The sequence below is a fragment of the Rattus norvegicus genome, chromosome 8 (genome assembly GCF_021556685.1).
Source record: "Rattus norvegicus strain SHRSP/BbbUtx chromosome 8, alternate assembly SHRSP_T2T, whole genome shotgun sequence".
In the NCBI taxonomy this organism is placed as follows: Eukaryota; Metazoa; Chordata; class Mammalia; order Rodentia; family Muridae; genus Rattus; species Rattus norvegicus.
The window spans coordinates 26,184,985-26,210,094 of NC_141541.1; the positions used below are offsets into that span (position 1 = coordinate 26,184,985).

At 47.6% G+C, this 25,110-nt stretch overlaps 1 protein-coding gene and 1 long non-coding RNA gene across 52 annotated transcripts in view; one reads left to right on the plus strand and one right to left on the minus strand.

Moving 5' to 3' along the window:
* Ilf3 (interleukin enhancer binding factor 3) overlaps positions 1-25,110 on the plus strand; it is a 38,342-nt gene that overhangs the window by 12,416 nt on the left and 816 nt on the right. For 4 of the 51 annotated variants that reach the window (XM_087563950.1, NM_001436430.1, XM_087563951.1 and 1 more), the window contains 19 exon segments: positions 8,475-8,572; positions 8,895-8,933; positions 9,316-9,545; positions 9,969-10,146; positions 12,824-12,971; positions 14,262-14,353; positions 14,731-14,826; positions 15,365-15,476; positions 15,902-15,999; positions 16,553-16,664; positions 16,751-16,861; positions 17,984-18,183; positions 18,498-18,665; positions 19,680-19,805; positions 19,964-20,140; positions 20,237-20,393; positions 20,510-20,563; positions 23,700-24,065; positions 24,654-24,782. In XM_087563950.1, coding sequence (XP_087420076.1) covers positions 8,570-8,572; positions 8,895-8,933; positions 9,316-9,545; positions 9,969-10,146; positions 12,824-12,971; positions 14,262-14,353; positions 14,731-14,826; positions 15,365-15,476; positions 15,902-15,999; positions 16,553-16,664; positions 16,751-16,861; positions 17,984-18,183; positions 18,498-18,665; positions 19,680-19,805; positions 19,964-20,140; positions 20,237-20,393; positions 20,510-20,563; positions 23,700-24,065; positions 24,654-24,782 — 2,596 coding nt within the window. In that variant the 5' untranslated portion in view covers positions 8,475-8,569. 51 annotated transcript variants of the gene reach the window in all.
* Positions 6,797-8,814, minus strand: LOC148003984 (uncharacterized). Its single transcript, XR_015627547.1, has 2 exons — positions 8,260-8,814; positions 6,797-7,930 (listed from the first exon to the last, which is right to left on the minus strand). It is a non-coding gene; the product is annotated as an uncharacterized LOC148003984 (long non-coding RNA).

Sequence of the window (25,110 nt, forward strand, 5' to 3'; positions counted from 1 at the left end):
ATTGTGCATTTTTATATAGGCTTATTGGTGTTGGAAATGCCAGCTACGGGTGTCCTGGTGCCTGAACTTGAATCTCAACCCTGGAGACAGGTGTAGATTCTGCATGGAGTGATGTGGCAGGGGCTGGGGACCTCTCGCCAATTTTGTTTCTAACTAAGAATTTTTCATTTAGGAAGTCTCTCTGCTGTTGGTCAGTTCATGACGTGCACATCTGGGCTCACACAGAGACAGGAGACTTGCTTGGTAGATCTTTAGCGGCAGCTTAGCTGTCATTATTCACAGAAAATTAGTTCTTTTGTTTGTTTTGTCCACCTGCATCAAGAGCCATCACCATCCATTATAGTTTAAATATGAAGAGAGGGCCCAGGGAGGGCACACTGAGGGTAGGCCAGGTGTGGTCATTAGCAGCCTGATAGAGCCTCCTGAGTCAACTTGGTTGGTGACATCAGAGGATGAAATTAGGCAGCCTCTTGCTAAGGCAAGCCCATGTGTTTTCTGTCAGCACTGATTGTGGTAATCAGAAGGTTGATGCTGGTATGAAGTCAGAATACTGGGCTACTGCTCTCTTTGATGTTCTAACCCAATGAATTCCTCAATTCCTGTGGTTAGAGGAGGTTGACTTTTCCTCCCGCTCTCCTCTTTCTCCCTCTTTCCTTCTCACAGTGTCTAAACTACATAGCCAAGGCTGGCCTTGAACCCTACATCCTTGAACCTTTGTCTTCTAAGTGCTGGGTTATGGGTTGGTGGGTTGGTGCCACCACCCAGGGCTCCCTGCATTGCTATTCCTGACCTTTCCAGCTGAGCTCCAGCAACAGCCTCCTAGTGTTTTTTGTTAAGAGTCCTTCAATCACCTGGGCCAATTGTCTTCAACCTAAAAAGCGTTCAGAATAGAGTGTAATGAGTTGTTTTTCTTTTGTTATCTTTGTGGGCTTCTAGATCTGTATTTGGCTGTGCTGAATCCCTTTTATGTATGGTTCGTAACTTGTATATAAGACAGGTACAATTTTGTAACAGAGCTTCACAGCTGTAAGCACAGCTGAGGTTGCTCACTGACATCGCTCTGGCTGTCCTGGATTTCTTACACTGTAAATGCTCTGTAGGTTCTGTCCAGCCCTCAGTCATTTGAATTACCCATTTTGTGTGTGTGTGTGTGTGTGTGTGTGTGTGTGTGTGTTCGTTCATGTGTTTGCTCACTGATAAATGCATCTGAAGACCTGGAGGCTAGTGTTAAGGTTATCACCTTCAGTCGTTTTCCACCTTAATTTTTTTAAAGATTTATTCATTTATTATATATGAGTACACTGTAGCTGTCTTCTGACACACACCAGAAGAGTGTATCATCTCTCATTACAGATGGTTGTGAGCCACCATGTGGTTGCTGGGAATTGAACTCAGGACCTCTGGAAGAGCAGTCGGTGCTCTTAACCATTGAGCCATCTCTCCAGCCCCACCTTAATTTTTTGAGCCAGTGTCACTCACAGAACCGGAGTTTGTTCTTTCTGCTAGACTCCTACAGGTGGATGCAGCACCTCCATTTTCCAATTTTTTGTTTATTCGTTTTTTGGTGCAGTTAAGATTAAAGGAGCAGAGTGTTACCATCCTACAAAGTTATCTGGAGTTCAGTATTTGTTCACAGTTATTCTAATTTGGGATGTTTTCTTAAGTTTTGTTTTTTGTTTCTGAGACAGGATGTCATTAATAAAACCTAATCTTTGTGTGTTTTTTTTTTTTTTCATGCATGTATGTGTGCCATGTGTGTGCAATGCCTGCAGAGTCCAGAAGAGGTTGTTGGATCCCCTTTAACGGGAGTTACAGATGGATGTGTGTCACCTTGATTTGCTGGGAACTGAATCTAGGTCCTCTGCAAGAGGAGCAAGTGTTCTTAACTGCTGAGTCATCTCTGCAGCCCCAGATTGTTTTTCTTATTAACACTGATTCTGCTTTATTCCAGTGATACTTTATAATTTAGTCTCCTAGGATGAAAAACTCTTGGCTAGAATGAATACCACAGTAAAGCTTAGCATCAGTAGTTCTTAGTTTAAGGGTCTTAAGCCTTAGCCAGCACCAGGGCTACCCACTGGGGGATGGGAGCCACAACTCTGCAGGAGCAACACTTAGGGCCCTTAGCTTACTTCAGAAGCCTCCTGATTGTTAATAAAGTGCATGTATATTATTACGGTGTGCTCATGGTATTTGGGAGGGTTGTGAGTGTACCATGGCACATGTATGACAGGACAGCCTGTGGAGACTCTGCTCTCCTTGTACTTACATAGTTTGGTGGGCTTAGTTTGCGTAGCAGGGTCCTTTATTCACTGAGTCATCTCCCTTGCCTGTCACCTCCCACCTTTTTTTTTTTTTTTTTTTTTTTTTTGGACAGGATGCCCAATTTGGCCTCCAAATGATCTCCAGTTTTAACGTTGAGAGCATTGGGATACTTGTGTCAACAACACTCAGGGCCTACAGCTGTGTCTAAATTCTACTGATGCGTTGTAGTCTGTGTCTATGAGAGTATATGCTACACATATATGCAGGTACCTGAGGAGGCCAGAAGGAGGTGTTGGATCTCCTAGAGCTGGATTCTTAGTGGTTGTGAGCCACCTGATGTGGGTGCTTTGCAAGATCTCAGCTTATTCTTAACTGTTGCACCATCTCTCCAGCTCAGTTCTGTCTTTTTGAAGTGACACACAGTCCTTAGATTTGCCATGTGGTGATTTGGAACATTGCATGCACTCTAGCCCCAGAGAATCCCCTTGAAGTCTCTGTTGCATAGACATGTCTGTGCACCACAATTTTGTCTGCTGCTGCCTGAGGAGGCCAGGAGAGGGTAGATTTCCCCAAAAATGGAATTACAGAATGTTGTAAGTCACCATGAAAGTGCTGGGAATTGAACTGGGGTTCTCTGGAAGAGCAGCATATACTCCTAATTGCCAAGCCACCTCTCCAGTCTGCATAAACACACTTGACAGAAACATCATCATCACGATTTGTGAGATTTTACCAAGATTTGGCTTGGTTGAGAGTAGTGTACATGGGACTGGGGACATGCAGCCATAGCTGACATCTGACTCTTTAGGACTTTAGGACTTGGGGACAGCCAGCCACAGGTCTGACTCTTTAGCCCTGGGTATTTTCTGTGACTGGCAGGATTCAGGCTATGGTTAGTTTACACGTCTTTGTTTTTAGTTTATCAAAGTTTAGTGTGCAGTAAAAGCAAACTAGTGGGGCCAATGTGTGTAAAGCCCTTTCTGTCTGTCACACCTGAAGACCCGAGTTTATCCTCAGGACCCACATGGTAGAAGGAAAGAGCCAACTCTTTTGAGCCTGATCACCACAGGCACACCATGGCATGGATATCTGTGTGCGCCCCCCCCCATACACATAAAATAAATAATAATTAAAAGGCAAGCAGTGGTTTGCACTGTTGCATACCTGTAAACCCCAGCAGTTTGGGAGACTAGGGCAGGAGGGTGGCAAGTTCAAGGGTCACCTGGGGGAACTTAGGCAAGATTTCCTTAAACCATGAAAAGGGGCTGGGGCATGGTGTGGCCTGAGGTAGGCATTTACCCAGCATGCCCCAACCCAGGGGGTTTATTCCTAGTACTGTATACCAGAACAGAAGACCTGGAGGAGCGCCTTAAAGAAATGAGCCCCAGGACATCCATCTCCTGCTCACCAACGGCTGGCAGTTTTATCATGCGTTTTCTCCCTGGAGCATTTTGGGGAAACACCAGGCCTGTAGTAATATCAGCCATGTATTTATCTGAACTGGGTATAAGCAGGTAGATCAAATTATTCCTCCACTCCCCACAGCTTAAGGCATCATGATTATTTTTTCTTGCTTGCCCCCCCTCCCTTTTTTGTTTGTTTGTTTGTTTGTTTGTTTGTTTGATTTTTGTGACAGGATCTCACTTTGTAGCTCTGGATGGCCTGGGCCCTGCTTTGTAGGCAAGCTGACCTAAAATTCAGAAAGATCCACCTGCCTTTGCTTCCTGGGTGCTGGATTAAAGGTGTCTTTTTTTTTTTTTTTAAAGTTTTGTTTTGAAATTTTTATTTATGTGTGTCTAGATGTGATGCACATTCTCTGCACTTGTGTACAGTCCCTGTGGTCCATAAGAGGGACATTGGACCTCCTGGACATCGGTTAGAGGAGGGTGTGAACTGCCTGGTGTGGGTGCTAGGAACTGAACTTGAAGTTCTTTTTTTTTTTTGTTTTTTTTTTTTTAAGATTTATTTATTTATTTATTATATATAAGTACACTGTAGCTGTCTTCAGATACACCAGAATAGGGCATCGAATCTCTTTACAGATGGTTGTGAGCCACCATGTGGTTGCTGGGAATTGAACTCATGACCTCTGGAAGAACAGTCGGGTGCTCTTAACCGCTGAGCCAGCTCTCCAGCCCTTTGGTTTTTTTGAGACAGAGTCTCTGTACATAACTTGCTGTCTGCTACATAGATCAGGCTGGCCTCAAATGAACAGAGACCTGCCTGTCTGCCTCCTGCGTGCTAAGATTAAAGTTCCCCCACTGTACCTTGCTAACTTACTACATCGCCACTAGGTCTTCTGAACAGTACTTTTTTTTTTTTAAAGTATTTTTTTTCTTGTGTGTGTGTGTGTGTGTGTGTGTGTGTGTGTGTGTGTCTCTGTCTGTCTGTCTGTCTGCCTGCCTGCCTGCCTGCCTGCCTGCCTGCCTGCCTGCCTGCCTGCCTGTCTCCTGGTGCTGTGTCCCTGTATTGGGTAGGTATAGAGTACAAATGTCTGTGTTTGGAGTTACAGGAAGGTGTCGTGTGTCAGCTATTGAATATGGGTGCTGGTAGTTGAACTTCAGTTCTCTACAAGAGCAGCTAGTGCTCTTAATCACAAAACTGCCTTTCTAGCTCTCAAGTATTGACTTTTGAGATATATTTTCTCTTAACCTAGGCTGGCCTTAAACATGTCCTAAATCCTGATCCTTCCTCTACCTTCCAAGTTCTGAAACTGGAGGTGTGTATGTGTACAGCCTTGTATAGTTGACTCTCAGTTGAGTCCACTCTCTTCCCTTTCACATGCAAGAACCCAAGTCGTCTGGTGACAGTACTGCTATTAGGAGCAGTAACTGCTACCATCCTAAGGCTCAAGACTAGGCCTTTGTGGCTTATATAGGCTGACCAGCTTAGCTCCCCCATCACCCTACTGAATCCTTTTCAACAAGTTCCTTAGGCAAGAAGGGTTTTCGTGGGTATTGTTTTTGTTTTGTTGCTGTTTTATAGCCCATTGCCTTTAATTAAAGTTGCTTGTAAAAGTATGTCTATGTAGTAGTGGTGGGATTGTTCCATACTCTGGTGCATGGGCAACTTACTAATGGTTGCAACATTGAAGAAATGACTCCCTGTTCTCAGCAGCTATTAACTACTAGGAGGGCTTCAGTTAGGGTGGGGCCTCATAAGCCGCTCCTCCATCTGTGCTGAAACATTGACAGATCCTAAGCAGTGTCGGTCTTGTGCAGGTAGCCCTAGCTACTGGGAGGTTATGAGTGCAGTGGCCGGGTCACATTAGGAAGACATGCTATCACAGTGTTCCTACCACATCCTATGGCTCCTAACATTCTGTCTAGCCTCTGTTCCGTGCTGTTTCCTAGACCTTGGAGCAGTGACCATATGTCCCATTTAGGGCACTTGGCCTGGTTATGAGTCTGCATTAACCCAGGCCCACTGCAAACAGAAGCTTCTCTGGCCAAGGTTGAGAGTACTTACAACTTTTCCATGCGACAGAACTCCTTTGGACCTCATATAATTTTCTCTTATCTCTGCAGTGTCCTCAAGGGTCAGGGCTCTTCCTACCTTTTTTCCTTTTCCCAACATGAAGGGTTGATATTTTGGTTTATTTATATGTGTGTTTGATTTCTTTTTGTGTGTGGTGTATATATGTATGTGTGTGAGGGGAGAGGAGAATAGTGTGTGTCCCACTCTATCATGCGCCTTAGTCCTTACACAGGTGCTCTTAATGAAGCTAGAGCTAGGCAGTGAGCAGAAAGCTTTAGTAGCCATCTTCCTATCTCTGACCCACACAGTGCTGGGGCTGCAGGCTTTCCTGCATGAGTGTTGGGGACTCAACTACAGGTGTTCATGCTTGATTAGCAAGTGCTCTTCTTACCCAGTAATCTGTGTCCTGCCCTGTCTATTTATTGAAATAGGGTTATAGCCTAGGCTGCCCTTAACTTTTGCACCCCGTGCCTTTGCTTCCTGAGTACAGGGAATACTATCATGGCTAATGAACACAGTTTTGTTTTTCTTTTGCCTTCCTTCCTTTTTTCTCTTCTTTATTTCCCCCCCTTTTGAGACAGTTTCTCTGTGTAGCACTGACTTTACTGGAACTTGCTTTGTAGACTAGGCAGGCCTCAAACTCAGAGATTCCTTATGTCTCTGCCTCCCCATTGCTGGGATTAAAGATGTACACCACCAAGTTCCACACTTTACTTAATTTCTTTCTTTTCTTTTTCTCCCTCCCTTTCTTCCTTTCATAGCATTAGCTGGCCTGGAACTTGTTCTGTAGAGCCAGTCTATCCTCTGTCTCACAGTACTCCTGCCCCTGCTCTATCCTCACCAGGTTTTGGAAATGGCACCCATATTTTGATGAATTTTTTTTTTTTTTTGGTTCTTTTTTTCGGAGCTGGGGACCGAACCCAGGGCCTTGCGCTTCCTAGGCAAGCGCTCTGCCACTGAGCCAAATCCCCAACCCCTGATGAACATTTCTACCCACAACATATTTTAGTAGCTTGTTTTTTGTTTAGTTATGTTTCATTTTTTATTACTTTTATTTGTGTGCATGGGGAAGAACATGTCATGTCACCATGTGGTGGTCAGGGAACAACTTGAGCAATGTACTTGTTTCTCTCCTCCTATTGTGTGGACCTTAGGGTTTGACGGAAGGTCATCAGGCTTTGTGTAGCTCATTCTGGCCTTTTGCCTCTGCCTGTGCCACCATGCTCAATTTACATTACATTTTGAGTGTTAGTGCTGGAGATAATACCCAGGGTCTGCAGTGTGGTAAGCACATGCTCTACTACTGAGCAACCCGTTCCACTGCCTGCGCTAGTTTATTTATAAAGCCAGGCATACTTTGTTGTTGGAGTGCAGCCAGTGAAATGAACATGTGTCTAGCTTATATGAGTCCCTCTGTTTTGAATCTAGAATACAGACTAAGTAAAAGCTTGATTTCTGTGACAAATGGCCTGTTACCTAGCACTTGGAAGATGAGAGAGGAGACTCAGGAATTCAAGGTCATCTTTCCTCTGTGTAGAAAATTTTAGGCCAGCCTGAGCTCTAATTGAAAATCCTGCCTTGAAAAACCAATCCTAGGATTGGGGAGACAGCCTAATGGATAAATCCAAAAGCTTGCTGCTCATGCATGAAAGCCTGAGTTAGAGTTCTATTGTCCTTGGACCATGGCCTCATGTTAGATGTAACCCTCGTGCTATGGTGGGACAGAGACAGGAGGCTCCCTAGGGCTTTCTGGGTGCTAACCTAGCTCTAGGTTTGGTGAGAGGCTCTATTGTAAAGGGGGTAAAGTGGGAAGTGATAGAGCAGGACACCTAACACTTCTCTGTTCTCCATGTGTACCCACAGAGACTGGTGTACATACAGCACACACTTGCAAAGTAGAGCATATGCCCAGAATGTGAGTCCCTGCTTGGTTCCAGAACTGCAAGAGTCTAAGCTAGGCTTGGTGGTACATGTCTGTTGTCCTAACACTTGGGAGGTGAAAGCCAAAGGATTTGAAGTTTGGGGGCCAGAAAATCCTGACAGCCTGCCCCCGATACACACTGTGTCATCTGTGTCATGCGCCACCACCCACTACCCCATTATCCCACCGCATTCCTGGCTCCCATTGCATGCTATATAGGAAGAAATGAAATGGGGAGCACAGGGGAAATAGAAACACCTTCAGGGGCTGGAGAGATGGCTCAGCGGCTAAGAGCACCCGACTACTCTTCCAGAGGTCCTGAGTTCAATTCCCAGCAACCACATGGTGGCTTACAACCATCTGTAAAGAGATCCGATGCCCTCTTCTGGTGTATCTGAAGACAGCTACAGTGTACTTATATATAATAAATGAATAAATCTTTAAAAAAAAAAAAAAGAAACACCTTCAGTCTGTCTGTCTTCTCAAAGCCTGCTGTTTTTAATTTTTTTTTTTTTTTTTTTTTTTTTTTGGTTCTTTTTTTCGGAGCTGGGGACCGAACCCAGGGCCTTGCGCTTCCTAGGTAAGCGCTCTACCACTGAGCTAAATCCCCAGCCCAAGCCTGCTGTTTTTGTATTGGGAAATTGGAATGAGTTGTTTGGTGCTTTGGCTTGGCTACCTGGAAAGACAGATGTATCCTGCTATGAGCAGACCTGTTGTCAGTTAGCAACTTTATTCCTACTACCAAGTATTCAGCTACTGAGATCATCCATTTCTGGGATATTGAAACTAAAAAGGTTTTCTGATCTTATAGATAGTTGAAGTATTGGTAACACCAAGGAACTGTCACAATTTGAAAAGATAAGCCAAGGCTGATTTCCAGACACTACAGGAAAAAAGGAGGGGAAAATGGTAAGACATTTTTTTCCTTTGGTTGTCAACACTTTTCCTTCACTAATGTACAGAGATGCTTATAGCATGTCCCCAAAGCATTTAATGCTATTAGCATTTTATCTTAGACATTTGAATTCTCTAAAGTAATTACGTGTCACGATGTGAATACAGTAGTCCCCCCTTAGCTGTGTTCTCAATTCCCGCGGTTTCAGTTACCTGCGGTCCTCCGCAGTCTGAAAATATTAAGTGGAAATTTCCAGAAAGAAAAAAATTGATAAATTTTAAATTGTGCGCCGTCCTGATGCCTGCGTCATTCACCTCACTTCATCTCATCACGTAGGCATTGTATCATCATCACTTCATCACAAGAAGAAGAAGGGTGAGTAGGACGATGCTACTTGGAGGGAGACAACATTCACATTCTGTCCTGTCTAAGCCCTTCCTGTGCCTGATTGACCGATTAAACTACCATACCTGTGTGCGTAGAGGTCAAACCCAGACCGTATTGGTTTTGGTGCTGTCCGCGGTTTAAGGCTTCCATTGGGGTCTTGGAATATGTACCCCGCGGATAAGGGGGGACTACTGTAGTATAGCGATACGTAGACTGCCCCATTCCTGCTGCAGCCTGGAGAGTCTCCTCTCAGGTTCTGGGTCCTGTTCCTGTAGACTGCCTTCTCTGAAGGAAGGCATGGCACTAAGTGGCGAGGGGTGGGCTGCTGCCTGTCCTTGCATCATTTTTAGCGTAGTTTTCACATTTCCAGCGTCCCATGAGAATTTTTGTGAATGATGATCGCCATGTGATGGCAAAGCATTCTTCAGTATACCCAACACAAGAGGAGCTGGAGGCTGTACAGAACATGGTGTCCCACACTGAGCGGGCCCTCAAGGCTGTCTCTGACTGGATTGATGAGCAGGAGAAAGGCAACAGCGAGCTCTCTGAAGCAGAAAATATGGACACACCCCCAGATGATGAGAGCAAAGAAGGGGCTGGGTGAGTCTCAGTGTCTCTGTCTTTGTGTGTGTGTGTGTGTGTGTGTATGTATGTATGTGTATATGTTTGTTGAGTGCTTAGGTCTTTTCAGTCAGGGTCTCATGTAGCCCAGACTTGCTGTCTCACTATGTAGCTGCCCTTGAATTCCTGATGCTGCCTGCCTCTATTCTGCCTAGGTCATCTAGTGTTTTTTTGTGACAGGATCTCACTGGATAGCCTGTGCTGGCGTTTAACTTATTTTGTAGCCCAAGGTAGCATCAAAATCACAGAGGTCCTTCTGCCTCAGCACCTTGAGAGCTGGGATTACAGGTCTGTGTCACCATGTGGCACAGCTAAGCTAGCATCTCTTCTAAGAAGTGCCAACCTCTTTGAGTTCTGGCTAGGTCGGTTTCCCATTGAGCCCGACTTTTGTCTGTCTCTCAGGGAACAGAAGGCGGAACACATGACTAGGACCCTGAGGGGCGTGATGCGGGTCGGCCTGGTAGCCAAGGGTCTTCTGCTCAAGGGGGACTTGGATCTGGAGCTGGTTCTGCTCTGTAAGGAGAAGCCCACAACTGCCCTTCTGGACAAGGTGGCTGACAACCTGGCCATCCAGCTTACTGTGAGTTGTCACCACCACTACCACCACCACCACCATGCCAGAGGAGTGGGGGCGGGAATCCTAGTTCTTGTAGAGAAGAGATGGTCAGAGGAAGGGAGGGCCTATCTGCCATGTGCCAGGGAGCAGGGCTCCTTCCTGGCACTTCCCATGTGCTCACCTTGATAATAGGCAGGTGACTGAAGCCATGGTGTGCTGGTGGGAAATCATCTGCTGTCTGTAGTGGTGCCCAGTCTGCTAGTTATTGAAAGCCTTGTGCTCCTGCATGAAGCCTGGGCTGGTGGGCTAGAAATGTAGAGGCTGTGTGGGATAGGGAGGTCAGACCTGGGCATACTATAAACTCCATTTATCTCACTGCAGCTGGAGGGAGTTGGGTGGTAGAGTAGAGGAAGAGAATCAAAAGAGTGTGGTCATGGTAGCTCATACCTGTAATCCCAGCATTTAGGAGGCTGAGTCAGGAAGATTATATTGAATTCACTTCCAGCCTGGGCTATAGAGTAAGACCCTGACTCAAAAAACAACAACAACAAACTTAGTCATTTCTTCTGTTACTAAAATATTGGATAAGTAATGGTCTTTTATATTTATTTAACATTTACTAAGCCAGACCCTGAGTCAGATATGTCTCTCTCTCTCTCCCCCACTTCCTTTGAGCATCTGTCCATTTTGGCCCACCTTCCTTCCCTGACTGAAAGAATCTCATACAGCCCAGGCTGGCTTTAACATCTCTTCTCTCTTGCCTCCAGAGTGCTAGGATTATAGGGGTGGCTCTCCCTGGGCAAGTTGCAGTGGCTGACATCACACTTGTCTTGAGTGATAGGGTAATGTGACATTCACGAGTGGAGAAGCTGACAGGGCAGCCAGAGATAGCAGCAAAGCTTCTTCTCTGCCACGTTCTGCACTTTTAGAGAAGTCTTCATGGGTTTAACTAAAAGATGGCAGACAGAGATTCAAAGTTGTTTTTAAGTCTTGCTATTTTGCAAAGAAAAATGTCTCTGTATGCCAATAAACCTTTGCATAATATGTTGGGTACAGGACAGTAGTGTGAGTTGAGATCCAGAGAAACAAATGTAGAATGTTAGAAACCTGAGAAGAACTGCTAAAGGTCATGCCCTCAGATGGTTTCTCATAGCTGTGATTTCAGTCATCATTATGTCTTTTTAAAGATTGTTACATAGAGCACATTGGTAGATGTTGTAAAAGAGCTTTGTGAAGAGCTGTTCATTAGGGACGGTAGTGGAAGTGGTAGCTGTATCACAACCTGCATATAGTGGCTTGGTGAGATTGCCCAGTTCCATTCCTAGTGCATACACAAGTCCATGCTCATTGTGTCAGTGGGTCCTCACAGCTGACATCCCCGCTCTCCCTCAGGGCTTTTGGACATCTGGAGATAGGGGAAATGAGGCATGCCTTCTCCAGTTACTGGTTGCCAGGGGTGCTTTAAATACTCCTCAGCAAGAGTTTACCTGATCCAGAAGGTGAACCATGCAGATAGAGAGATATCCTATCAGTTTCCAGAGCACTTGTCTTTGCAGTATATATGTGCTTTACTTCTTTTAACAAGAGTGATAAGAGAAACCTAATTTCCAGTTAGCCTAAATTAGCACATTAAAGCAGTTGAGCTTGCACTGTTGAGGACCCTGTAGACTGCCCTTATCATTGGCTAGAGGCTGGGGTAGTGGTTGCTTCTCTTCCATGTTGTCTGCTGATCGCTTCTCCCAGCATGAAACTTGTTTAGGCTGAGGATCCCCTTCTGTCATGGGTACTGGGCTTCCCACACAGTGTCTTTGAGTGACATGTTCTTCGTTGTATAACCTTGAAGTGTTGACATGGTAGATGTATGTTAGAAATCAGAGCCTTAAGACTTGAGGTAGCCCTGAAGTTGAGGCGGGGAGATCCATGTGGTAAGAAGAATCTGCCTCAAGAAATGGAAAAAAAAACCCCTAGTTCTGTGTTAAAAATAAGTTCTCCCTTTGTTATCTTAGGCTAGCCTTGAACTCAGTCTTCTTGCATCTTCAGTGTTGGGATCGTAATCATGTACAAGGCTGGCTAGCTGTTGACTTATTTATTCTAACACTGGATTTCATTGTGTAGCCATGGCTTGTCTGGATCTCACTGTGTAGACCAGGCTGCAAGTTCGAGAACTTGCAGTGGCCTCTTGCCTCTGTCTTCAGAGTGCTGGGGTTTCAGGCATGTATCCCATGCTCAGGTTTGAATTGTATTCTTGTTTGTTTTTAAATTAAGATTCACTGTTGTTGGTATTACTCTGTTGCCCTGGCTGGCTCTAGCCTCTTGGGCTCAAGTGATCCTTTGGCTTCAGTCTCCCAAGTCATTGGAATGGCTGCCACTGTACTAGCTCCTTTCATTCTGTGCCCTTGAAATAGTATTGTTCTGTGGTTTGTGTTAGACCTCATCGTCCTGCCTCAGGTCTCTTAAGTGATGGGATTATAGGTCTGAGCCACCAAGCCTGGTTTTCTATACTTTGACACTCCTAGGGAGAAATAGCTTCTTTGATTACAGAATTAGAGACCCAAAGACCTGGCCAGCCAAGGGCAGCTCCTGACAGACCAGATAGGTGCCCCTCCTAACATTCATAGCCTGAGACTCAACAGAGTTTGTTAGATTGTTGATTGCCTTGCAGAGAAAGTGTTTTGAAAGCTACCTTTTTTTCCTCCTCCAGACTGTAACAGAAGACAAGTATGAAATACTCCAATCTGTGGATGATGCTGCGATTGTGATAAAAAACACAAAAGAGCCCCCCTTGTCCTTGACCATCCATCTGACCTCCCCTGTTGTCAGAGAAGAAATGGAGAAAGTATTAGCTGGAGGTAGGGAGGCCGAGAGAGGCCAGTAGAATATTGCAGACTTGGTGTTCCCTCTTGCTCAAATGTGCTATTCAGTTTTAGAGTGCTTTGATTAGAGGGTGTCAGTGTAGCTCTGACTGCCTTTACTCTAAGTTCATGTCTCCCCTTGGCCTTGTGTTCTTGGGAGTTTGACCCGACAGTGGCACTAAAAGTGAGTAGCACTTTGCATAGGGAGTGCACCGTTTTGTTTCTCTTACTCCTGGAATGATCTGGAATCTCCTTGTTAAACTTGTTTCCCTCTTGAAAAAAAGTATGTCCCCGGGATTCTTCCAGTGTTGCAGTGGTTAGCAGCAACCAGATGGCTTCTGTATGAACGAACGGCACGTAGGAGTAGTGATCGACTGGCCCTGCGGCACAGCCTGGGTGTTTTGTTTGGCCTCTGCCTGTGGCACTCTATGAGCTTTAGAGAGGCCAGGAGCAACAGCAGAGTTTTGGATAAGGTTTTAAACTATTGTGCTGTCTTCCAGCCCAGTCTGCACTTGAGATGCTAAGCTAATGCATCATCCACAATTCACTGGTCTCCCTGGAGGCCTCGTGGGCCTGCTATCAGGCCTTATCCAAATCCGTGAGAGCTGGCAGAGCCAAACGACAGCCTAGTTGTACCGCAGTGGAGGCTGACTTGTTGATTCCCCTTTGGCACACAGATCTGATGCCAGTGAACAAAGCCCTCTTAGCTTATCCACTCAGGGACGCTGGACCTTTGACCAACAGGACTCTCTCTGTCAAGGCCTGGGGCTAGGGCAGTCCTGCCTGGTGGGTGGAGGTGGTCCCCTGTGCTACAGGTGGATGCCTGTTTGTGAGAAGCAGAGAGGGAGTTCATTTCCACTCCCCCACCTCTTTTTTTTTTTTTTTTTTTTGTTTTTTTGTTTTTTTGTTTTTGTTTTTGTTTTTCCTATTGTAAATTCTAGCCTAGCTAATTTGTGGGGAGGAAGCAAGGGAATGGTCTACTAGAAGATAGGGTTAGCCTATCTTTTCCCTTCCCCACCAATTGTTCCTTGTAGAGTAACTTTTCTTTTTTGATTTTGTTTTTTGTTTCTGTGGTTTAAAATCTGGGAGAGGGCCTCCCAATTTTTCTGACTTCCTCTCAGAGCAGAGCTGATGGCACTTTAGCCTCTCCTTCCCTTGTCCAGGGTGGACACAAATTGAGATTGTGGGAGACTCAGCTGCCCTTTAGGAAGCTGCCACATCCCCTTTGTACCTGACAGAACCCCTTGGTCAAACTGTGCCTTGTCTTCTTATTCCATCCATGAATAGAAACGCTATCAGTCAACGACCCCCCGGACGTTCTGGACAGGCAGAAATGCCTTGCTGCCTTGGCGTCCCTCCGACACGCCAAGTGGTTCCAGGTTTGCATTTTGTTCTTCTCTTTGTCTTTTGGTAGAGAATGCCTAAGTTTTGCAACATGGCTAACTTTGACGATAAAGTGTCCATAACATTGACTTGTAGCCGTGCCGATCTTGTTAGCACCTGCGGCGTGCAGCTGCTAAAGGAGCGCGCCTCAATCAATTTGACTTGACAACCCTGAGGAGGCTCATGCTGAGTGAGGGCTGCTTTGCAATAAGGGTAACAGGCGTCCACATAAGCAAGGAGCGAGATGCTGGCCACATACTTGGTGGCTGTCTACCCTTGGCAAAGCAGCACCATGAGACTCAAGTTGTTCATGTTTGCCTGGTTGTCCTCCTTGGTGCCCCAAGTATGAAGAGTCTGCACTTTCTTCCTCTAGGCTAGAGCCAATGGGCTGAAGTCATGTGTCATTGTCATCCGTGTCCTAAGGGACTTGTGTACCCGAGTGCCCACCTGGGGTCCTCTCAGAGGATGGGTAAGAGATAATTGTAACTAGGAGCGGGGGTAATGTTTGTCTAAGCAGGCCCTTTCAGAGTAGCCTTCCCATAGCTTCATGGCTATTGGCTTGGGTGGCTGTTGTGATCAGTTATACCTTGGGTTGGGGTTAGAAGCAAGACTAGGGCCTTCTGAGAGGGGCATAGTTTAGAGAGGAGGTGGGAGCTGGCCGGGCAGTCTGCTGTGACTCATCTAAGGATAGGTGTGCGGTATTCTTGAACCTCTTGCCAACAAGGGCCTGAGGCCTATTCTGCCAGCTGCCTGTGTCTTAACAGCCTGCCATTAAGAACATCCTTCCTAGTGGTTACATTATAAGTTTAATTACCCACTTAGGTTCTCGGTGCTGCTCCTTGGCCCCCACACTGCCCCTGTGAAAGTCTGCCTAGATATCTGATGTTGGACTTTCACCTCATTGTTGGGCTTTGATTCTCCAGACCCCTTAGCCTCTCTCACCCAGTAATAGGGCTTCCTGGGATGTCAACTGCAGCTGGAAGCTCATTGTACTTCTTGCTTTTTAGCCTCTGGAGCTGCTGTGTGAGAAGTCCATCGGCACTGCCAATAGGCCAATGGGTGCTGGTGAAGCCCTGCGGAGAGTACTGGAGTGCCTGGCTTCCGGCATCGTAATGCCAGGTTGGGGCCTTGTGATTTTCAAGGGACAGGGAAAAGTACAGGGATGAAGGCCTTACAGCCACTGCCTCACTGGTCCACTGACTGGGTTAGGGCTTCAGCAACTCCATGCCCCCCTGCTAGGGCCAAAGCATGTGACTACCCTCTTGCACCATCATATCCAGCCCTGTGCCGGGTCCGCAGCCATAAATCAGAGGGCGGACCCGGGGCCGGTGGTGACCCACTCCCACATGACTTTCTTGCTCTGAGACACACGATTTATTTCTGTCAAGGGCTGGATGCCGAGTGGGTCACCGAGCTCGGTGTGTTTTCCAGAGCTGGGTGTGGATGGGGTGCGGGGGGGTAACACACCTGGTTCCCTCAGCCAACAACTTTATGAGACGACAAGAGATAATCCTCTGCATATCTTCCTTGTTTCCTGCCTTCAGATGGTTCTGGCATTTATGACCCTTGTGAAAAAGAAGCCACTGATGCTATTGGGCATCTAGACAGACAGCAACGGGAAGATATCACACAGAGTGCGCAGGTATAGTCGTCGCCATTGCCAACATGAGCCCTTACCCAGTCTGCACTCACTGGCTCCCAGTTCCATTACTGGGCATTTGAAAGGCAGCCCCTGGATCATAGGCTCAGGTTGGGGACCAAGGCAAAGGCATGGTGTCTCTGATACAGGGTGCTCCAATCTGGGCTGCTGCTTTGTTCTGGAGCCACATGTGATTGTTGTCTGCCTTCCACCCTGCTTGTGTGCCATGTTGGCACAGCAAGGGCAGTAGGCAACAGCTTTGCAGTGGGACTCTTCCCCTGTGGGTCTACCACCAGGCTCCATGTGGCAACCAGTCCCCAGGTTGGGGTCTCCTGTACTCATTTTGAGGGGGGTGGTCACAGGCTGGCCCTCCCCCACAGCAAGGCTGGGCCCGAGCTGTCAGGCCCTGCCCTGGCTGTCAGGGGACCCCCTTGATGACCTAGGGGAGACTGTTAGTAGTCCTCCAGCCCCTGCCCCATCTCAGAAGGCATTAGTAAGCACACACACGGTCACTATAGCATGAGGCAGCCGAGTCAGACTCTCTTCCCTTCTATAGCATGCTCTGCGGCTTGCTGCCTTTGGCCAGCTCCATAAAGTACTGGGAATGGACCCACTGCCTTCCAAAATGCCCAAGAAACCAAAGAACGAGAACCCGGTGGACTATACTGGTAAGGACACACAGACATTTGTGACAGAGCTCTCTCTAGAATGCTGTTCCCATGTATCAGCTGTTTTCACTTGGTCTCCTTTTCAGTTCAAATCCCCCCCAGCACCACCTACGCCATCACACCCATGAAACGCCCTATGGAAGAAGATGGGGAGGAGAAGTCTCCCAGCAAAAAGAAAAAGAAGATCCAGAAGAAAGGTATGTGCCCTGGTTTGTGTACCCTCTCTTCGTCTGGCTCAGTCACTGTGCTGCTGGAAGTTAGGAGTGTGCTTTTATTTTTGCTTTGCTTTTTTTTTTTTTTTTTTTTTTTTTTTTTTCTCTTTTTTCTTTTTTTTTGGAGCTGGGGACAGAACCCAGGGCCTTCTGCTTGCTAGGCAAGCGCTCTACCACTGAGCTAAATCCCCAACCCCCTGCTTTTTTTATTTTTTTAAACACATATTTAAAGTCTTTATTACTTTATCCATTCATTGCGGGTTTGTTTGTTTGTTTCTTTTGTTTTGTTCAACCTAGGGTTTCTCTGTAAACCAGACTATCCTTGAACTCACCTGCCTCTGCTGCCTAAAGGCTGGGATAAAAAGCGTTGCCATCACTGCCCAGCTTAAAAGTTGTTGAATTTTTTTATCTGTGTATATTTTAAAATTTTTTGTATGGGTGTGAATGTGCATATGTCATGGTGTCATGGAGGTTAGAGGACAGCCTTGGGTATCTATCTTTGCCTTGTTCTAGACAGGCTGTCTTTGTTGTTCACTGCTGACTAGGCCAGGCTAACTGTCCCCATGCGCTTCCTGGGAATTCTTGAATTTCCATCTCCTGCCTAGCCATGGGAGTACAGAGATCACAGATAGGCTGTCTCGTCTGTCTCTACATGACTTCTCAAGATCTGAGCTCTCAGACAGTCATTCACAACAGTAGGCTCTTTGGCCTCTTAGCTGTCTTCCCAGCCCTTGATTTTTTTTATTTTTTATTTTTATTTTTTAAAGACATGGTCTCTGTTTCGTAGCTATACTTGTCCTCGACTTGGCTGTGGGGACCAGGCTGCCCTTGTTATTTAAGACATTTACACTAATGTCTTGGTTTGGTGGCCCGCATCTGTAATCTCAGCACCTGTAAGGCTAAGGTGAGAGAACTGCCATGACTTCAAGTCTAAGCTGAGAGTGAAAGAGAACCTTTCTTGTCCTGTCACCTCCCCCCAAACTAGTAATAGGCACAGATGCTCCCTTGAGGAGGGTTCTAGCAGAACAGAGGGTTCTAGCAGTCTCCAGGCTTTGCCTTTTCTGAGCTCTGGAAGTTTCACCCCATCCTGCCTTGTTCTCTTCTTAGAGGAGAAGGCTGAGCCTCCCCAAGCTATGAATGCCCTGATGAGGTTAAACCAGCTGAAGCCAGGGCTACAGTACAAGCTGATCTCCCAGACGGGTCCTGTTCACGCTCCCATCTTCACCATGTCTGTGGAGGTAGACGGCAGTACCTTTGAGGCCTCAGGGCCATCTAAAAAGACCGCCAAGCTACATGTGGCTGTGAAGGTAAGTATGGGTACTCCTTTCCTAACAGAAAATGCACTTCCCACATTGGCCTCAGGTTTTTCAGGCTTAGAGCATGCATCTCAGCAAGGGTATAAAAATACAGGTAGCTAGATTTTTGGACCATTTGACAAGTTACGTCTATTACTATATCTACATCATATGTTCAGAGATAACCTGAGGAACTGAAGGAGAAAAGGCAGCTGGGATTGTGCTGCAGGCTCCCCTAGGAAGCTCTGTGGAGTATGGGAAGGACCTGTGTAGGTGGTTCCCTGCAAGCCTTCCTCATCTGAGCCCTGGGTCTGTCTGCTCCACAGGTGTTACAGGACATGGGATTGCCAACAGGCGCTGAAGGCAGAGACTCCAGCAAGGGGGAGGACTCTGCTGAGGAGTCAGATGGGAAGCCAGCAGTAGTGGCCCCACCCCCTGTGGTGGAAGCAGTCTCCAACCCCAGTTCTGTCTTCCCTTCAGATGCCACTACTGAGGTGAGCCACCTGGTGGGTGCTAGAGATGGTGCTGCATGCAGGGTGGGTGCTAGGAATGACCTATTACCAGAACAGAGCAGGTAGTTACTAGTCTTTACATGCAGAACAGAGGCAGGCTCGTCCAACCTGTGGCCCAGTGCGAAATCCCAAAATCACTTCACACAGTATGAGATTATTTTGCATTTTTTTTTTGTTTTTTGTAACTGGGGTACCTGGTTCTCAGACTTAAACTGCTTCCCCCAACCCCCTTTCATTTTATCTTTGTGTGTGTGTGTGTGTGTGTGTGTGTGTGTGTGTGTGTGTGTGTGTACACAACACGTGTGCAGTGCCCTCATCCCTCAGAACTGAATTTCTGAATTTACAAAAGGTTATGAGCCACTGTGTAGGTGCTGGGAACTGAATGTGGAGAAGAGCCGGTGCTTTAAACCTCTGAGTTAGCTCTTTCCCCCTTTGATAGAGTAAGCGCCATGGCAATTGCACTTTATTATTATGATCTGTGTGTGTACACATGTGAGGACTAAGCATCCACAGCACACGTTTAGTGGTCATAACTTCTAGAAGTCTTCCTACTGTGTGGGCTCCAGAGACTGACTTGGATCATCAGGCTTGGTAGCAAGCATCTTTACCCATTGATCTTGCTTGTCCCTATGTGAGAACTTGGTATCTAGGAATGTTTTGCCCTATCAAAAGGTTGGACTTAACCTGCCAGATTAAGCAAGTCACCCGCACAGGAAGCTATGGAAGTCCTGCAGCCAAGAACCCTGTACCCAGGGAATCAGAATGACATGAGTGGAGGTGGTATTCACTGAGACCTGCCAGCTGGCATACACATAGGGGTGCAGAGGGGTTCAAGGGAGAACGCTTAGCTTATTGACTTTTCCTTTTGGGTGGTGGAGTGCCCAGTTCTAATTTATTGGGTTTTTTTTTTCTTTTTTTTTCTTTGTGTGTGTGTGTGTGTGTGTGTGTGTGTGTGTGTGTGTGTGTGCGCGTGCTTTCCCTGAGGGTGTCAAACAGCAGGGGCCGATTTTGACTAAGCACGGCAAGAATCCTGTAATGGAGCTTAATGAGAAGAGACGTGGCCTCAAATATGAGCTCATTTCTGAGACAGGGGGCAGCCACGACAAACGGTTTGTTATGGAGGTGAGTAAGCAGGTGGCTAGAGGCAACTCCAAGTTTCATGGGAAAGAAGTGCTCTGGGGAGGGAGGCCTGGTCCTCAGCAGAAAGGTTTTGAGCTAGGCCCTCAGCCCAGAGGAGGTGCTGGGTGAGCTCAGCCCCCACACAGTGTATTTTTGTACAGGTTGAGGTGGACGGACAGAAGTTTCAAGGTGCTGGCTCAAACAAAAAGGTAGCAAAGGCTTATGCTGCACTTGCCGCATTAGAGAAGCTTTTCCCTGACGCCCCTCTTGCTCTTGAAGCCAACAAGAAGAAAAGAGCCCCTGTGCCTGTCCGAGGCGGACCCAAATTTGCTGCCAAGGTGAGGAAGGATTTAACCTTTGACCCATCTGACCATGGGTGGGAATTGGATGATCTGAGGTTAGGGTGAACCCCATTCCTTTGCATTCTCTTTCAGCCACATAACCCTGGCTTTGGCATGGGAGGCCCCATGCATAATGAAGCGCCCCCACCTCCCAACATCCGAGGTCGGGGCCGAGGAGGTAACATCCGAGGGCGAGGACGGGGGCGAGGATTTGGTGGCACCAACCACGGAGGAGGCTACATGAATGCTGGTGAGGGCCCTCCTCCTTCCTGTCACCTACTGGCCGACTAGGAATGACTATGTACCTTTTAAGGCACAGGGTGGATGGGCACATGGCTACCCTGTAACCTGTCTGTTCTTTTGCAGGCGCTGGATATGGAAGCTATGGGTACAGCAGCAATTCGGCCACAGCAGGCTACAGTAAGTGTGCACTTTCTGTGTCTGCTCTTGGGAAGCTGCGGCAGCATAGTCTGGGTCTGACTAGGGTAGGGTGCTGGCCTCAGCATCTCTGAGGTTCAGGGCCACCAGCCGTACCTTTTTGCGGTTGATTAGGTTAGCTGGCCCTCAAGCCCCCACCTCCCCATCCCCAAAGTGTGTCCTTGACAATTTTAATGCTAAGACACCCCTTGTGTACCACTTAAGTTCCTTTGAAGTCGGCATTTTAAATTTCTCTGCTTTAAGCACCAGTCTTTGAGAATGCGCCTTCCTGCCCGTGCACCGCTCTTGTCTTGAGAAGGAGCCTTCATTGGGGGGTCACACGAGCAGAGAAATCTAAAACCTGAATTTCAAATGTGGCGCTCTGTGCCCTTTTTCAAAAGAATTCTAATTTCTTCTCTCTGCTCTGTCTCCCCCTTTTGTAGGTGACTTTTTCACAGACTGCTACGGCTATCATGATTTTGGGGCTTCCTAGAGCGTCTAAAAGTATTGACACAAAATCAACTTTTTACTCCAATTTCCTCCAACTCCAAAACCCAAAGTGTCCGTGCTGTGTCCCTGTGCTTCACTGGGGTTCTCAACCGTGGCTTTCCACCGCAGCCTGTCTGAAACTGTTAGCCTGCAGACTTAAGACAATGGCAGTTTCTATCATGAGTTTGCCTTTGAACTTGGTCATTTCGAAGTTCACACTAAGTGGAAAAACCCTTTTCTCAGAGAATTTGTGTGTGTGTGTGTGTGTGTGTGTGTGTGTGTGTGTGTGTGTGTGTGTGTGTAGCCTTGCACAGAATTCTAGAGCCAGCGTTGTTCAGCATCAAGGCAAAAGCCCATCATTGCTTTTTACGGAAAGCATTCTTTTATTTAAAGAAACAGATAATGGCACGTTTTAATCTACCTTTGTCTTAATTTACAGCAGGTTTTGTATGCAATTTTTAACCTTTTCACAAGTTTTCACATCTGGTTGATGCCTTTGGCAGTGATGAAAACTTTCAGCACATCTGAATCCACAGCAGCTGACTTTTTTCCTTGCCTTTTGAATGAGCATGTAAACCTCTGGGATGGCCAGAACTTGTGTACTGCGTAGAGCAGGGCCTCCCACCTTTTGTAAATGCTCTGGTGGGTCCTTGGGGTGAGGAGGTTCTGTGGCTGCTTTAGTTAAGAGAGTGAACTTGCAAAGGCATCAAAACTGCGCTTCCGTTACTTGTGTGAGAAATGAGACAGGCTTGAGAGGAGGGAATAACGTAAAATTTTGCAAGTCCTGATTGCAGCGTGGACTCCTGGATTGGGTTTGGCTTTGTTTTCTTTTTCACAATGGGGCTTTAAAACTGAGCTGGAGGAGCCTGACACATCCCACCCTTTTTTTCCCCCAGCAAATTGCTGACTTTGGCCCGACCAGGGTCTATACTGCCTGGCACACAGACACTGAATCTGTGTGCCTAGAATTTGTCCCAGTGTGTAAAGTGGTGGGGAGCCTTGTGATATTGTGGTTAGGCCTCTGCTTTGTAGTTTTTGCTGCAGATTTGCCCCTGCCTTGACTTGCAAGATTTGACGTTTATTCAGGCAAAAAGTGGTCAAAATGGTTACTGTGTGATTTGTTCCCCAAGGTTTAAAAAGTCAGTGAAACTTTCTAAGATTTTGCATGATGTATTTTATTTTATTTTTATTTTTTAGAAAGTTCTTGTTGGCAAATAATGTCTTTTTATACCAGGAAATAGTTCTGAATGACGTTGAAGACCTTCCCTTCCTTATTACTATTATTTTTTAAATGAATACATGTTAAAGTAATGAGCCCTCCGCACTCGAGTCTTCATTCATGCCTGGCTTCAGGCAGGCAGCTCAGTTGCTCAGCATAGGACCCTGGGGAAGCCAGGACAGGGGCTTGGAGGAGGTGCTGGGTGGGGTTGGGGATAGTTATGGAGCCCTTCCTTGGCTTCCCAGTATCCTCACTGAACCTCCATGTGTTTGCTTTCTTGCATTGTGGAACACTTCCCCCTGCAGTGTTGTGGCTTTGTGATGGGGCGGGAGAAGACCTGTCTAGAGAAGGGCTTGCACAGGGGTATTGCCTCTCCTGGTGCTTGTGCTGGTAGCTGGGGGAGCATCAGCATGGGGCAAGGTCTGCATCCCCGAGCGGGTGAAGGGAAGGTGTGGTACCCTTAGTTTCCAACCTGGGAAGGAAGGACAGGCTTTGTGGGAGTATCCCTTTTCCCTTCTACCTGTCTTGGGTTTGATGGGGTTCACTGGGCTAAAGGTCTGCATGTTAAGGCACCTACTCTGGGAATCCAGGTTTCTAGGAACTCCAAGGCCCCTGTTGAGTACTGGCTTCCCTTGAGCCTGCCTGGAGATGGGAGCTCCCTTCTTCAGTGGGGCTGAAGTGATGCCTTGGCCCAGCTCAGCCCATGTCACTCCACCCGTCTCTAATAGGGAGTATGTTGACAAACCCAGTGATCAGAAAAGCAGGAGCCAGAGACTGTATTGGCTGGCCACAGTGCTAGCTCATCAGTCCTGCCACTGAGGCCCACCAGACATTTTATTATAGCCTGTGCTTGCCTTCTCATGAGGCTAGGGACCCATTCTGTGGCCTGAGACCTGTGTTTTTCACAGGAAGAAAGGAAGCTTGGCAAGTGTCTGAGTCTCAAATCACTGTCTTAAGAGCACTTGGTCTTTGAAGAACCGTGGTGGCTATGGCGAGGCATCTCCTCCTAGGGTCCCCAAGACTTAGGCCTGTTGAGTTCATTTCCTGCACGGAGGGAAAAGGGGGTGGCTCACTGCTTCTGGGTGCTTTGCTTTTCCTGTCACCGTTGGGGACATCTGGGTAGCCGTCAGCTAGTCCTGAATGTCATCCACGCTCGGAGCCCATCTCATTGTAATGTTGACATCTGCAAAGCTGCTGTCGTGCTGCTGCTTGGCAAAGACCCCTTGTCATCAGCTGAGGGTGAGTGGAGCTGAAGGCTGGGCTGGCTTAAGCCAGGCTGCCTCGACCAGCAGAGCCTTGTGCTCCAATCTGTTCCTCGCTGCTCTGAGCAGTAGGCTGCGGGCCAGCCTTCAGGGCCCATGACTGCTGCCTTCCTCCCCTCCCAGCCCTCACCCTGGGACCATCCATCTAATCCGCTGCTTCCCTGTCTAGGTCAGTTCTACAGCAATGGAGGGCATTCTGGGAATGCCGGTGGTGGAGGCAGCGGGGGAGGTGGTGGCTCGTCCAGCTACAGCTCCTACTACCAAGGAGACAGCTACAACTCACCAGTGCCCCCGAAACATGCTGGGAAGAAGCCGCTGCATGGGGGCCAGCAGAAACCCTCCTACAGCTCGGGCTACCAGTCCCACCAGGGCCAGCAGCAACCTTACAACCAGAGCCAGTACAGCAGCTACGGCACGCCACAGGGCAAGCAGAAAGGCTATGGCCATGGGCAGGGCAGCTACTCCTCCTACTCCAACTCTTACAACTCCCCTGGTGGTGGTGGGGGCTCTGACTACAGCTACGACAGCAAATTCAGTGAGTTGACCTCCAGTGTCCACTTCCTGGTTGGGGATGGCAAGAAGCCCAGCTCTAGCCAGGAACTGTGTGAGGCTTGATTTCAGACAGTCTTGGTTCTGAGAGGGTGGGAGGTAGGAAGATACCTGGAAGCATCACCTTGGGCTATAATTTTCTTCCCTGTCTCCATCTCTGGCTGAGGCCTCTGTCCAGGCTGTGACAAGTTAGCCAGGGTAGAAATTGCAAGGCTGTCTCCTGGGACTTCCCAAGGTCTGTGTTAAATCCAGTTCCTCAGTGAAAGCTATCCTCATGCATGGGTCTCAGGACCTTATGTGCACTGGTGCCCAGTAGGGTTGAGGAGGCGAGAGTGTGTCCACTTGAGAGATGAGCAGCCATTAGAAAGACTGGGGACTCAACAATCAGTGTGGATGGTGGGGAAGGTGAAAGCTCAGAGGAGACAGGTGGGAAGGACAGCGGGACAAATGGACTTGAGACGTGGGTTTCAAGCCTGACCTAGGGCAGGGTGACTGATAGGGCTTGCCACCAAGGTCCTTGCCTGTCTCAGTTACCCTTGCTCAGTCCCTAATCACACTGATTTCTTTCCCTCAGACTACAGTGGTAGTGGAGGCCGGAGTGGAGGGAACAGCTATGGCTCCAGCGGGTCATCCTACAACACAGGCTCACATGGGGGTTATGGCGCAGGTTCTGGAGGCAGCTCTTCATACCAAGGCAAACAAGGTGGGCCCGGACAGCAAGGGCCAACATGGGGTGGGTTGGGTTGGGGGCTTTAGAGGGCACAGGACTTGACAGGATTGTACTGGGTCTGAGACTATACTGGCAACTGCTGATGACTGTGCTTGGGGGCTGGGGAGCCTGGGCTCTCGCCCACACCTCTGTGTGTGTGTGTGTGTGTGTGTGTGTGTGTGTGTGTGTGTGTGTGTGTGTGTGTGTGTGTGTGTGTGTGTGTAGCAGCTGTGTAGGCTGGCCTCTCAGATCTGCCTACTTAAATGTTGAAGGGACTGAACTGAGCTGTGGGGCTCCTTTCTCTGGTCAGAAAGTCAATACT